Here is a 14,964-nt window from a genome sequence, read left to right on the forward strand (position 1 = left end):
GCTAGAGGGCACGAGCTAATCCTGTAGAAGCAGTATGTTGGAGCACTAAACTCGCTTTTCCATAGCAGTAGCCTCTTCTGTAGGGTTGGAGGATACCGTCTCTTCAGTTTATTTAGAGTTTACGCTCAGTCTCACTTTCCTTTTATGCTTCATTTTCACTTGTAAATTGGACAGAATGAGACCAACCAGTTCTAAAATCTTGGATATGGTGACTAGAAATATAGTTTAGTCCACAACTACCAGTAATATGTTGCTTAACTCTGTTTTTTAAATGACTTGTCAAGCCATAAGATACTGACCATTTTCTAACATGTAAAATCTAAAGCTCTGAAATGAATGTTAAGGTATGATGGTTTAGCAGCCAGTGATCATCTTTTCTTTATGAAAATTATGTACAAATGTAAACAAAAGATTATCTATTTTCCAGCTTGATTTTTTTTTTTAAAATCAGTCCATCTTGGAGAGGGAAGAACTGAGGGGAAATGGAATGAGGGGAAGAGACCACAGAAAAGTGATGTGATAAGAGCCACATGTGAATGGCAGAGGGGCAAGATCATAAAAATTGATGCTTGAAGCAGTCTGCTGGTGGGCAGATGGCCACCTTCCAGTCTATGTACGCATGGTGTGCTGCTGCTAGCAGGGTCATGCAAATGAAGGTACTCATTTACTGATAGCATGCCTCATTTGCATACTCAATCACTGGCACAGCAGAGAATTCAGTTGCCATAAAACAAGCTGTGTAGATGTGGGTCTGTTGCCCAAAACCTCCCTTCTTGACAACCCCTTGTCCCTGGTGGTTCCTAGTCATTGTAGGTGGCAGGAGATTGTGCTCCAGCTTCTAGCCCTGCAAGCAGGGGTTACTTCTGCCCCCTCAGTTGGGGGCAGTAGCTCTCTGCTGCGACAGGGTGCTGGACTCACTTTACTCCCCATTTTGACAGGGATGTTTTTAGTAAGACAGGTCATGGTTTGACTATTTGGTCACTACTCATGACCTGTCCATGACAGATTTTTGTCTAACATCTTTAATTCTCAATGACTTTTATACTACACTACATATGTACATTGAAATGTAAGTGTTAATTTAAATTCCAATTGAGATTTTATACTTCTATGGTAAAAATCACTTTCAGTAATGGTGTTGCAATACTTCTATATTTTTGTCTGATTTTTTTGAAAGCAAATAGTTTAAATGAGGGAAAACTTGGGAGTTTGTGAGGCAAATCAGACTCCTAAAAGGCATAAGTCTAGAATGGAGAACTGAATTAAGCCATAGAAGTATCTATTTACTGAATTGAACTGGGTATTTCTGGTTATGTCCTCCAAGACTTGAGAATCTCATCTCATCCTTCCACTATTTTTCCTGGTTGAACTAAAATGAAGAAAAGTTGAGAAAATAGTACATTTAGCACTTTAAACTCTGGTTCCAAAGGCTGAGGCAGTGCAGGGGTTTCACTCTTCAAAAACTGGCTACAGGTAGGTACTGTCCTAAATTTAACCTAAGTTAGGAGTGCATTGATTAATCTCTCTGAATATTCTGTCCTGCTTGGGTTGAATACATAGTAGACAAATGATTTACCACAGACTCACCTCATGTGCTTTTACATTTTAAATCAATGTAAGTTTCCAACTTATATTTAAATATAAAGACAGGAATGCTGTAAGGTTTGAAATTTGTTTTCCAAGCCACAGTTAATAGGATGAAGCAGAAACAACCATGCTAATGCATGTGATTTATTTACCTTCCCCACTAGTGGACATTCTGATGCTTGTATTAGTCATTCTCCAGGAAGTAGCATGGACAGCATTTGCTTGATTGTGTGAAAACAATCTTAAGTCACAGACAGTTAATCAGACTTTGAGCCAATCATAAATGTCTTGTATTACTTCTGTTTCATCCCAAAATACTAACAGGGAAAATTGAGTCAGCTGTCACCCAACATAATATTGTAGATTGAACAGGCATTCAGGTAATTGATTGGCGCTTAAATAGAAATAGCTCATGTAGTCATTTCCTCACAGAACCAGTAAATTTAGTTCCATAGCTGTATGTGCTATATACACGTAGAACTTATCAAGTAGGACTTCCTCCTCTTGTGGATAATTGCAAGGAATAAGTTTTACAGGATACTAATAGTGTACAACTGTTCAATTAGGTTGTCTATGTATCAGATTTTTTCAAAATGAGGGGATGTACATTCAAGCCCACTGAAGAAGATTCACACACAACTCTACATGAGACACCAACAAATGGAAATCACTACGGCAGTAACCATCAACCATGATGAATTGCTGAGCAATGATCCTGTGAAGTTGCCTGCTTTCTTAAAAGGAAAAAAATTTGATGGGTCCCCTCTTAAGTACGCAAAATAAATGCCTTTAAGGGACTGTTGCTGCTGTATCTCTTGGATGCTCACTTTAAATGTATATAGTAACATTTAACACCATTGTGTATAGCAATAGCTCAGTCTTTTTTTTAAAATTGTTGGGTTCAAGCTTCCTGCTTAAAAAACATGTAATTTTTTATTAAAATAACATGGCAACATTCTGTACAAACAGCACTGTATGTAATATGCTTGGCTTGAATGCTTTTGTTTAAATACATACACCAAAACTGAATTAAATGCCTAGCTTGGGCTGAAGATGGCAAACTGGTCTGATGCTGCCAGTCTAAATTATTCTCAAATTGCTTCCAGTCCATAATCACCTTCCAGAAAATCTCCTCCTTACAGGTAGAGGCTTGCAGCAAACACAATGTCTCTCTTGATTTTGGTAATGCCTATTTGAAAAGAGAAAATAGGTGTCAGGCTATACAGGTAGGTGCTGGACCTTGGGTCAATAGATAAAAGGGATTATTAAAAGTTACCTCCCTGAAACTTGTGTATTCTATAGGCACCGTCAGACTCAAGAAGAAGTGCTTAGAAGGATAACGTGTCTATTCTTCCAAAAGTAAATATAGGTACACATCTTCCCAATATTTATGTAAGAGTATGGTTTTAGGGAGTTTATTTGCAATAGGAGTAAAACTTAAATCAAGCTTTCCAGCACCCATATCTCCCTGTAAAGCAGGGCTGCGGAATCACTTATGAGAAAGGGGTCACTAACCCACACAAAAATCCCAATTCACCCAACCCTTGCTCCCCTCATGCTCCTGCACTATAGACACTAATGTAGGGTATTCACTGAGGATCAGAGCATTCTCCAGGCCAAGTTAACCCAGTGTGGAATCCAAACCGGGAGGAGGGTCAGGGTGTAGGAGAGTGCAGGAGCAGGATGGTGTTTGGAGTCAGACTGGGTGGTCTAGGGATAAGAGGAGAGGGTGCAAGGGGGCTAGGGCTAGGTGTACTTCTCTAGGTGCTGCCATAGAAGTGCTGCTCTGGGGAGCTTTCTTCCCCTGCTGCCAGGCACCAGCCCCCCACCCCCACAAGCTTTCATCAGCTGGAATTCCAGCCCATTAGAGTAGTGGGTGAAGTCTGTCTACAGGCAGCACTATACTGTCATCCCCTAGGCAGTGTAGGGGAAGGAGGAGCAGCAGCTGCCTTACTTCCTGCCCTGTCAAAGCCCAATGTGTGGAAGGGAGCCCCAAGCTTCAGGATCTGAATCTGGGCCAGCTGTTCTCCCCCCCTGCTGTAAAGAATCAAGTTGGCATTGTATTAAGCACCATTTTAAAATTTCTCAGTGAAGCATTTTCAACAATAATTCAAAAGGGGAAATCCAGGTTTGAGTTTCTTTAAAAGGTGAAATGTTTAGTTTACAGCAACTCACTTTCACCCTTCTAGAAACATACCTTCTGCAAACTTATTTTCCAGCTCTGTGTTTCCAATGGCCTTTGCTGCTTGACACATCTGTCGAAGCAATTCTTCTAGCCGCCTCATACAACGAATTATGCTACCTACAGAAAAAGAAGCCCTTTCATTTTAGCAGTCACTTCAATACATAAGAGAGCTGATTAAATGCATTACAGGACATGTCCATGCTCCCTCTAATTAATGGGTTGAGTAAATTTGATGTGTACTGGCAGTACACTGCCCACTGTAGCAACTCTGCTAATCAGCTGAATCCCTCCTCCTACCCCCCACACCCCTGTGCTCAGCTTACAGCGAATACAGCTGTCACTAATGTCGGGATGTAACAAACACTGCAGCTTCAGGCCAACTTATGTCACAAATGGATGACTTCACAGGCTTCCCCAAAATGCAGCTTTCATTTCTAGAAATTCAGTTCATTGGCCCTAGGAACTAATTTTGCCCCTGGAACTTTAGTTGTTACCTGTCTCAGATGGTGAAGCCTTTTAGAAAGCCTGACTGTACAAGACAACTAAGTTGTATTACATAGGCATAACAGCTACCAGTGCTTAATTACCACCAACACTGTACATTCAAAACCAACCAAAACCCTTTCTAAAGTAACTTTCCTATTGAAAGATGATTGTCTTGACAAGGGGCAATTTTTGCAGCAAGAGAAATATAAAATGGAATAAAACCCACAAACAAACAGCTTTGAAGGAAAAAATCAATAGGTGTTTTATACATAATTTCCTGGAGTCTTCCTTCACTATAAACTGAATGCCAGATTTGACAGTAGACTCTCTTTATAGTCAGATTCCTTCTGCTCTATGCAAACTTTAAGGGCCAATCTGCTTCTAAAAGCAATTGGATGTAAAGCAGGGAGATTGGTGGGCAGATGGGCTTTGTGGCAGAGTCAAGAGTGTGACCCATTGTCAGCTCCCACTCTCTCCCCGCACTGGTCCCATACACAGTAGCAAACTGCACTAGATTCAGGTGCATGACATGTCCCACAACATGTACAGATGTCTAGCACAAATAAGAATGTGTAAGCACAGCACTTGATAGCCCTAAAACAGAAGTGATTGTAAGTAAAATATGCTATTATATACTTTACCTGTTAGTTTCACATCACAGAATAGCTTTAAATTAAATTGTAACAATCTGTCCAGTATAGACTTCACTTTTGACTAGATGTGACTCCCTAGACAACTATCACTACAAAGCACAAACTGTTCTGAAAGAAGACCACAGAAGTCAAAGTCTAGAGCAGGATTCCCAAACTTTTCAGCATCACACCCCCTTTTGATTTTTGAGAAACACTTATCATCCAACCTCCCTTTTAACAAAACATTCATTTACAAAAACTTGATAGCCCAAGCTGTGGGTCAGCCACACCCACCTGCCAGCCTGAGCCCCTCCCCCCCACAGTTAGCCACCACCAGCACTTCCTCACTTGCAGGAAGCAGCTAGCTCCACTTTTTTTTTTTTTTTTTTTTTAAATATGTAGTGGCTGCGCTGGATCACCCACATGAAATGGCAGAGGCTGACAGCCCGAAGCAAAGGCTGGCTCTTTCTTGGGGTAGGGAGAATAACAGCAGGGGGCTGGGTCACCTCACGTCCCTCCCTGGAATTTCTTCATGCCCCCCTGTTTGGGAAACCATGGTCTGTAACTGACCTCTGCCCTCCAGCTTAATGATACTGACCTTTGAAAATAGTCCCCTAATCCCCCAACTGTCTATATTCAGTGAAAGCCCGTGCACAATGGTTTTGTTAAGGCCATGTCTTAACATAACCACTATGCATCCATATGAACACATTCATTGCTGCTATTATGTCACCTACTACAGTAAGAGTGACTCCTCTGAGGATACAATATCTGCTAAACCACTTGCAGCTTATGCAAGTTAAAAGCCACATGGAGTCAATTACTGAGACAAAGCACAAGTCCAAAAGAAGTCAACCATCAGCAGTTCTCCTGAGCACAGCCACACTGCACTTTGGTAAGCACTGACTCAGGTTTCTCAAAGATCCTGCTACACTCTAGTTACAAAAATATAATTTCACCATGTACCAGCTTAGACAGTCTCCATTCTAGCTAGCACTGCTGCAGGCAAGATTTTGTAAATACAAAACAAAGTTGTACCCTCCAATCAGTTATTTCTAAACCTGTATCTCTTCCTTTTACAAACATAACCCAGTCAATCTAGAAATGCTTAAATAGATTACTGCTTGGCAGTTTTCTTTTTCAAAGCTCAATCTTCTGTTGATCTCTTTTCTATCATTTTTCCCCAAGCCTGGCATATCTTATAAGTATAAAGCTCTCATGGCCAGTTCTGATAGATAGAGACTGGGTTAATTTCTATTCACACACATTGGGAAAAAAAATCAACACTGCTGCTATTTAGCAAAAAAACTTTGTTGGGGAATAAGGCACAGCACTCCACACCCATTTTGGGAATAGCTTCTTGCACACTTAGGCTACATCTACACTAGCACACTACATTGAAGTAGCCTATTTTGAAATAGGCTACTTCAACGTGTATCGTCTACACACTGTCCAGGGCTGGTGCCATCGACATTCCATGTTGAAGTAGTGACAGGGAACATTGAAAGGAGCCACCCCGGAAGGAAATGTGGAGCATCCACACATACAAGCGCTCCCTGTCGAAATAAGGGGCCAGCAAAGCCCCAAGCCACTCCCTTAAAGGGCCCCTCCCAGACACGCTTGCCCTGCACAGCACAAGATCCACAGAGCCGACAACCAGTTGCACACCCTGTGCACGCAGCCCTGGGCTAAGGGCTGCTGCATGTGGTGACCACAGAGCCCCCGCAGGGGCTGGACAGAGTGTCTCTCAACCCCTCAGCTGATGGCTGCCATGGAGGACCCCACAATTTCGACGTGGCGGGACACGGATCATCTATACACACCCTACTTTGACACTGAACGTCAAAATAGGGCACAATTCCCATCTTCGGATGGGAATAGTGATTTCGACGTCTTACCGCCTAATGTCGATTTCAATGTCGAAATAGCACACAGCGTGTGTAGATGCGACGCATGCTATTTCGATGTTGTGCCGGCTACTTCTAAGTAGCTGGCTAGTGTAGACACACCCTTAGAGGCTTAATCTGCAACAGAAAAGTTAGGAACTGTAGTTATTGCAGCTCCATAGCTGATGGTAACTGTAGTGTAGGACAGAGCAAGTTCAGATTTGCTATATCTTTTGTTGAAACACTAGCCAGATTTCCACTGAAAAACTAGTAGGGTTTCCAGGAGCTACAGCTCAGTGGCAGGGAGCTCTGGCAGGAGTCAGGTCCAGCAGGGAGGCAAGATGGCTCAAGTCTCTGGTATCCCCCGGGAGAGGCTGCCAGTGACAGTCTGTGTGTCAGGGCTGTCACAGACCTTGGAAGTGGATTACTCAAATCTGACAGTTTAATTTATTTTTTCACCTCTGAAATAATTTCACTATTTCCAAAATGACATTTTTGTCTTGCTGAAAAGCTTCAGTAAAGTTGATTTATTCCAATGGGGAATGAACCCCAATTCTGAAAAATCTAAAATTTCTTACAGGTCAAAACTAATTTGTTGTTTTTAGTTTGTTTTTTGCCTCTGGCACTTAATGTCCAACCAACTGTTGATGATGCAGTTATACTGCTTCATGTAGTTATTAAATTTAGGTTTTCCTCCCAGAGATCTTGTCCTGGTGCCTGTGTGTCTTGGACACAAAAATCTGGATCAGGATATAATTGTCTCCGATGTAATAGTGAAGAACATGCCCACTAAACAAGTCTTTCCTCATGCCATTTGCTGTGAGGAAAAGGGGGAGGCAAAAGAAGATGGTGGCACCAAAATTGTCACCTGGCTGCACTTTAACTCAGTGTAAGTTGGTGTTTTTGTAATAACAAGGAATGAATTAAGTGTGCTCATTTTAAGGTTTCCCTCTGTCCCTCAGCATATCATCATCACAATGCAAAGGGGCACAGAAGATGCAAATCCTGTCCTCAAGTGCTTAAGTGTTTAACTCCCTCCTGCTGAACCTCCAAGCATTTACCCAGACAGAGCATTATCGCCTTTGTAGCCTCTTCCCTCTATGACAAAGTTTCTAGTTGTCCTCGCACTAAATGTTGCTTTCAGTGTGGCTGAGAATCTTGGCACACAGGGCAGTGTTAAATTAGAAAGAATCACAGGGCTTGTCCAGATAAGCTGCGAGTGCGAGGCACCCCAGGGAGTAAATCTACAACGCAGAAGCATGTCAGACTTTATTAATGTGGACAGTGCTAATATGCATTACATATTCCCTAATGTGCACTGACCTACTACCAACATCTAGACAAGCCCTTTGATGGAGACCTGTACTTAGTAACAACCACCACGTTTCTTCTTATTCATTTTCATATTCTATTTAATAAAAGCTAGCTTTTTAATTTACTTGAAACCACTGTGTCAACGTACCACAGGATTCAGCACTGCTGTGCTGCAGGAAACTCAGGTGCTTTGTGCAGATGCAGTGTGCTACCAAGTCCATAATGCTCTATCTGGGCAAATCCTTAGAGGTCCAGCATTTGTTTGTGGACAGTGCTGCAGGACTTGTCTCCTTTTACAAACCTCCTTCAGGGAAGACTCATGCACCTTCACCATCGACAGAAGTCTGCCTCTTTTGAAAGGCAGGGTTAAGCAGAAAAGTCACTGGCTCTGCCACTGCAAAGAGTAATCCGAGGGCTAGAGTAACCATAGCAGCTAATAACGAACTCTGTTCCCAGAAGCAGTCAGCTGTCCTCTTTTCCAGAACACAAGCGGTATATAAAAAATGGGAACATAGTATTTTTAAATTCCCTTTGCGTGGCCTATTGAGCCAAGAGAGAATGGGGAAACAGGAAGAGCAGCTAGCTGGGAGACACACTCAACTTCCATCATCTGTTTCCCTCCCTATTCCTTTGGAGCGTATCTCCAAGGGATGCAATCTCTTCTAGTGGTCAGAAGGCCGCCTTTCAACAGGAGTAATGTGTTGAGTCCAGAAGTACTCGGTGCCAGGTTTTCTGTTGGTCACAGGAAGCCTAGTTTAGTATTTTTTGGCATTACGCCTCAGACTTCCAGCACAAATTGACCAGGAATTCAGAGTAACTGAGCAAGAATGTGTCAGCTTCCTTATTTCAAAGATTACCCAACTTGATCAAACACAATAAAATTGTGCAGTGAAGAAAAGTGCTAACCAATATAGCGCTGGCCATAGTGCTGCTGGAAGGGTAGGCTGGGATACACTGTGTTCAGCATGTCACCTAATCATTAGCAAAACACTGGTTCTTAAGATCAAAGACAACTCAAAACACTCGCCTTTTTTTTGCTCTTGCTTCATTATCACAAAATGACATGACCCACTGGTACTATGGGTCAGTCAGTGCATGTCAGTACACTGGTACTATTACCTTTCCCTTTGTTTGCCATCACCCAGAAAGTTCAAAAATACGTACAAACGTCTATACTGAATACAGCCCTAACAGGTAACCAAGCAAGTTTTAAAGATCATGAAGTACTTACACTTAGCACAGGAAGTAAATCATATTTGCTCTTTCTTTACCAAATGGTTAAACCTTAACAGTACATGTCAGTTAAGGATGTAGAGAACTCAAGTTTTAGACCACTGGTGTCCAAAAGAAATTCAAGGGTTGCCACGGCTCCCCACCCCATAGCTCAAAACAAATGCCCTCCTCTTCCACAGCCAGGCATGCACACAAACCGTGCACAAACTGCTGGTGACTGCTGCGAGGCCATGCCGTGGCTGGAAGTGCACAAGCCACATCAAGCCACAGCCACAGTAGGAGCTGCTGCCACTTCCACTATGTGCTTGTCCCACCAAATGCTGAGGTGCGTGTTCAGAGTGGGTGGAGGGCACTCCACATGTGCGGCTCTAAGGAGCTGCATTTCGCCACACTGCGGTGTCCAGTTTGCCACATATGGTGAACAGCAAGCATACTGGACAACATGGTTTTAGACTGTTCAACCCAACTATTACCACTGCTAATACCTTTGAGAGTATCACAGAGAAGAAGACAGACCAAAGTGCAACGTTTTACTTTGCTAGTGACTGTTTCTGCTGGCAAACTACAAACTGTTTATGACCATACTAATGGGAAGGAGCATCTAAAACTGTGCCAAATCCACCAACGCTGTTAGGCTTCTTGCAGAAATTTTGGTGATCTAAGCTAGAGTCTTTGTCCCAAATTGCACCTTCTTCACTGACCTCCTTATGAGCTGAAGGTGGCCTGAACTCCTCTCGATTTTCTTGCTTTGAAGAGCGGAGTACAGACCACTGAGTACCTGTCTAGGAACACAAGATCTACTGCCAGATCTTGATATCTGTTCTGCAGTTCACACTGAATTGTCTGAAGTGGACTGACTATCTGCTTAGGAAGAAGGATACTGTGTCCTTTATTTTTAGCAACCCTACTACAGACATACCAATGGTTGGAAGAAGAAGGATGAGCTAGTCCCACTCCTGGGCTCAGGCCTCCCCATGGTGTTCCATGTCTAGGTTCACCCCTGGAGTTAGGAGTCTCTTCTCAGGTACTTTTGTTGTGGATAGAAGCTAGGAAACTTTGTAGCCCTTTTGGGGTTTTATTATAGATAGTGAAATCCTGGCATCACTTTCTTTGAAAGTCTTTCCCCAGATAAGATTCCATCTGTGAATTTTAAGGCCCAAAGGAGAAAATGGGGAGCAAAGGGCAAGAATACAACATCATGCTGCTGTTCTGAAGGAGGACACTACTGGGAAAACAAATAAGTGGGAGCAGGGGAAGGAATAAATTTTTCTAATTCTTTAAAGCAGCTGCACCTCAGAAACTACCAGCATTCTAAGAAGATTAATACTGGTATGACATTTTGCAAAGTATTAATAGTTAATTCTCACTCAGTTCTTTACTCATTGTTCCATAAATTAAAGCTCAAATCATGGTGCATCATAAAAAATAATAAAAATATTTATTCCCTTAAAATGTTATTGAGGAAGAAGTCAACTGTCACACTACAAAAGCATAAACATTTTTGTAGATGCAAAGAAGCAAAAAGTAAACTACAGAATCTTCTAGTGTTCCATTTTTTAAAGGAAAATAGTTTTTGATAACCCATGTAGTTTTCTGAGCTGGCAACAGAAAAAGCAAAACAATAAAATGCAAAGTAATTTCAGTACAGATCACTGCCTGAATTTTGATAGCCGACACTCTGGCATCAAGTTAAAAGGTTTGAAAGAATTCCCTACAAGGCTTTACAAAACGCAAACTTTGCATTCTCTGCTCTCCACTAAATCAAACTGTATGCACAGTGTCCCAAAAATGGCTACCAGAGAAGAGCTAGAAAATCAAACTACTACATTTTTACTTGTCCATAAACAATATAAAAAAATATTCCTGAGTGCATCTGAGAGTGAATAGAAGCTAATGGTCAATGGATCCTCTCATTTCAAATCAAGTCCATTTACGCCTCAAATTTAAAAAGACAGATATTAGAAAGAGAAGTTACTCACCGTAGTAACGGTGGTTCTTCGAGATGTGTCCCCTTGGGTGCTCCACAATAGGTGTCGGGCTTGCCCGGCGCCACAGATCGGAAATCTTCCAGCAGTTTCTCCTGGATCGCGCATGCGCCAGCACCCGCCGCTCCCCTTCGCGCCCCCGGCCACGTGTGCGATCTGGTCCCCGCCAGTTCCTTGACCAACCTCCTCGAATGCTCCTGAAAAACACTAGACAGAGATCCGAAGCGGGGAGGATGGGCGGGTGGTGGAGCACCCACGGGGACACATCTCGAAGAACCACCGTTACTACAGTGAGTAACTTCTCTTTCTTCTTCGAGTGTCCCCGTGGGTGCTCCACAATAGGTGACTACCCAGCAGTAACCCAAGAAAGGAGGTGGGTAATCGGTTTATGTGCAGCTTGCCCTCGAGAGGACTGTTGTCGACAGACAGGTATCCTCTTGGAATACCTGATGTAGGGCACAATGCTTGGTGAAGGTGTTGTAGGATGACCAGGTCACCGCTCTACAGATGTCTTTTAACGCGATGCCCTTGAAGTAGGCTGTTGATGCCGCCACCGCACTGGTGGAGTGAGCCCTAGGCGGGGCCAGCAAAGGGGTCTTTTGAAGCTCGTAGCACATTTTTATACAGGACACAATGTGCTTTGAAATTCTCTCTGAAGAGAGGCCTTCCCCTTTTGACCTGGGAGCGAGAGACACTAGGAGCCTGTCCGTTTTCCGGAAGGACTTAGTTCTGTCTATGTAGAAGGCCAACGCCCTCCTCACATCCAGGAGATGCAGGCGTGCCTCTTTGCTGGAGCTGTGAGGCTTCGGGTAAAACGAGGGTAAAACTATTGGTTCGTTAAGATGGAACTCTGAAGAAACTTTTGGAACAAAGGCTGGGTGCAGCCTTAAGGTTACCGCCTCCTTTGAGAATACTGTGCAGGGCGGCGTTGCCATCACTGCTGCGAGCTCACTCACCCTGCGAGCTGATGTAATTGCAAGGAGGAAGGTTGTTTTTATCGTAAGGAGACGTAGGGGAACTGTGGCTAATGGTTCAAAAGGTGGACCCGTTAGCGTGCTGAGCACCAAGTCCAAGTTCCACGATGGTGGAAGCAGTTTCCGAGGGGGGTACAGGTTTACCGGTCCCTTCAAGAACCTGGTAACGATAAGATGGGCGAATACCATGGGCCCTTCCTCTGTATGCTGAAAGGCTGATATAGCAGCGAGGTGGACTTTTAGCGAGGATAAAGAAAGCCCACCCCTCTTGAGGTCCAATAAGTATTCTAGTATTATCGGTATAGGAACATCAAGGGGAGCTAACTGCTTGGCGGAACACCAGGCTGTGAATCGAGTCCATTTCTGCTTGTAAGTCTTCCTCGTGGAAGTCCTTCGGCTACATTCCAGGACCTGTTGCACTCCCTCCGTACATGTGCTCTCTAAGGAGCTGAGCCATGGATTAGCCATGCTTGTAGGCACAGACCCTGAGGGTGCAGGTGCACTATGGACCCGAGCCTGCGTGAGTAGGTCCGGCGCCACCGGTAGAGGGAGCGATGGGCGGTCCGACATGCGCAAAAGCAAGGGAAACCATTGCTGCTGATCCCACGTTGGGACTATGAGTATCATGCCAGCTCTCTCCCTTCTGGCTTTCTGCAAGACCTTGTGGATAAGCGCTATGAGGGGGAACGCGTAAAGTAGGGAGCCCCTCCATGAAATCATGAATGCGTCCCCCAGGGACCCCCGCCCCACTCCTGCCCTGGAGCAGTACTGGGGACACTTCTTGTTGTGCTGGGTGGCAAACAGATCGATCTGGGGAAACCCCCATGTGTGAAAAATGGGCCGTAGCAGATCAGAGCAGATCTGCCATTTGTGCGTGAGTGCGAAGCGCCTGCTCAGCTGATCTGCTTTCACGTTGTGAGCTCCCGGCAAGTACAAGGCTTTCAACGTTATGTTGTTGGTGATGCACCAGTTCCACAGTTGGACTACTTCTGCACATAGGGCACGGGATCGGGCTCCTCCTTGTCGATTGATGTAAAACATAGTGGAGGTATTGTTGGTATTGATCCCGACTACTTTGCCATATAGGCAGTTTGAAAATGTTTGCAGGCGTTGAACACTGCTCTGAGCTCCAGTATGTTTATGTGCAGTGTCTGTTCCGCAGGGGACCATAGTCCTTGCGTCACCTTGTCGCCGATGTGCGCTCCCCATGCTATGTGGGAGGCGTCGGTAGTAAGAAAAATAGAAATTTGTAGTTGGTGAAAGGGCACCCCTACTAGCAGATTTTTGGGGTTTTCCCACCACGCCAGGGATCTGCGCACCTCTGTCGTGGGCGACACCACCCTGTGGACAGTGTGGGATGCTGGTTTGTAAACGCTCACCAGCCAATGCTGCAGGCTTCGCATGTGCAATCTGGCGTTCTGTACCACAAACGTCACTGCCGCCTTATGGCCCAGCTGCTGTAAGCACGTTAAGACCAGCACCGTGGGGCTGTGTGTGATGACTTGCACCAGCGAACTGATGGTGCGGAAGCGGGCGTCGGGTAGGTACACCCTTGCTGTAATAGAGTTTATGCGTGCCCCTATGAACTGTCTTGTGTGGGTTCGGTCTTTGACTTCACGAGGTTGATGACTAGGCCCAGTGAAGAAAACGTGTCCGCTGTGACACATATCATGCGTAGGACCTCTGCCTTCGAGACCCCTTTCAGCAGGCAGTCATCCAGGTATGGGAAGATAAACACCCCCTGTCTGTGCAGGTAGGCTGAAACCACCGCCAGGGTCTTGGTAAAGACTCTGGGGGCCGAGGAGAGGCTGAACGGAAGAACCCTGTACTGGAAGTGTTCCTTGCCGACCATAAAGTGGTGGAAGCGCCTGTGTGCCGGGTGGATCGTTATATGAAAGTAAGCATCTTGTAAGTCGAGGGCTGCAAACCAATCTCCATCGTCCAGTGCCATGAGTATGGAGGCGACTGTGATCATCCGAAAACGTTGCTTGCGCAAGTAGCGGTTGAGGCCCCGAAGATCTAGGATGGGCCTCCACCTCCTGTTTTCTCCTCTGTTAGGAAGTAGCGTGAATAAAAGCCTTTCCCCTGGAATTGTTCCGGCATTCTTTGCACCGCCCCTATGACCATAAGGTGGTCCACCTCCTGCTTGAGCCTTGCCTTGTGGGCAGCGTCCCGGAGGTGAGGCCTGGAGGGAGGCTTCGTCGGTGGGAGCGACTGGAAAGGGATCGCGTAACCCGTGGCTATGATCTCCAGCACCCATTTGTCTGTGGTGATCTTTTGCCATTGGGGGTGGAACGGTCTGAGGCGGTGATGGAACATGAGATGAGAGTGGCATTGAGCGATGGTAGTGATAGTGCAGCCCCCGACATACCCGTCAAACTTGTTGCCTTTGGGCCTGTCCCGCGGGCGTACAGCTTTGTTGAGAACGTCGCCTGGGAGTTCTGTACTGTTGCTGCTGTTGATGGCGCCCTTGGTCGTAGCCCCATTGATACTGAGCGCGCTGCGGTTGGTACGGGTAGTGTCTTTGCTGAGGATAATATTTTTTCTTCCTTTATGGAGGAGTATAAATACCCAAGGTTCTAAGTGTAGCTCTCGAGTCCTTACTGGAGTGGAGGACCGAGTCAGTTGAGTCTGCAAACAGCTTTTGCGTGTCAAAGGGAAGGTCCACGATCTTCGCCTGTA

General features: G+C 44.9%; 2 protein-coding genes across 3 annotated transcripts in view; one reads left to right on the forward strand and one right to left on the reverse strand.

The window, feature by feature from the left end:
- The window catches only part of PLPP1 (phospholipid phosphatase 1), a 125,835-nt gene extending 123,183 nt beyond the window's left edge, over nucleotides 1-2,652 (forward strand). For both annotated transcript variants that reach the window (XM_074995568.1, XM_074995567.1), the window contains exon 6: nucleotides 2,154-2,652. In XM_074995568.1, the coding sequence (XP_074851669.1) occupies nucleotides 2,154-2,282 (129 nt within the window). In that variant the 3' untranslated portion in view covers nucleotides 2,283-2,652. The remainder of the gene's footprint in view (nucleotides 1-2,153) is intronic.
- Nucleotides 2,502-14,964, reverse strand: part of MTREX (Mtr4 exosome RNA helicase) — a 76,614-nt gene continuing 64,151 nt past the window's right edge. The window contains exons 26-27 of the mRNA XM_074995564.1: nucleotides 3,785-3,889; nucleotides 2,502-2,776 (exon numbers count right to left, since the gene is read on the reverse strand). Of these exons, the coding sequence (XP_074851665.1) occupies nucleotides 2,724-2,776; nucleotides 3,785-3,889 (158 nt within the window). The 3' untranslated portion in view covers nucleotides 2,502-2,723. The remainder of the gene's footprint in view (nucleotides 2,777-3,784; nucleotides 3,890-14,964) is intronic.

Source organism: Carettochelys insculpta, chromosome 5 (assembly GCF_033958435.1).
Source record: "Carettochelys insculpta isolate YL-2023 chromosome 5, ASM3395843v1, whole genome shotgun sequence".
In the NCBI taxonomy this organism is placed as follows: domain Eukaryota; kingdom Metazoa; phylum Chordata; order Testudines; family Carettochelyidae; genus Carettochelys; species Carettochelys insculpta.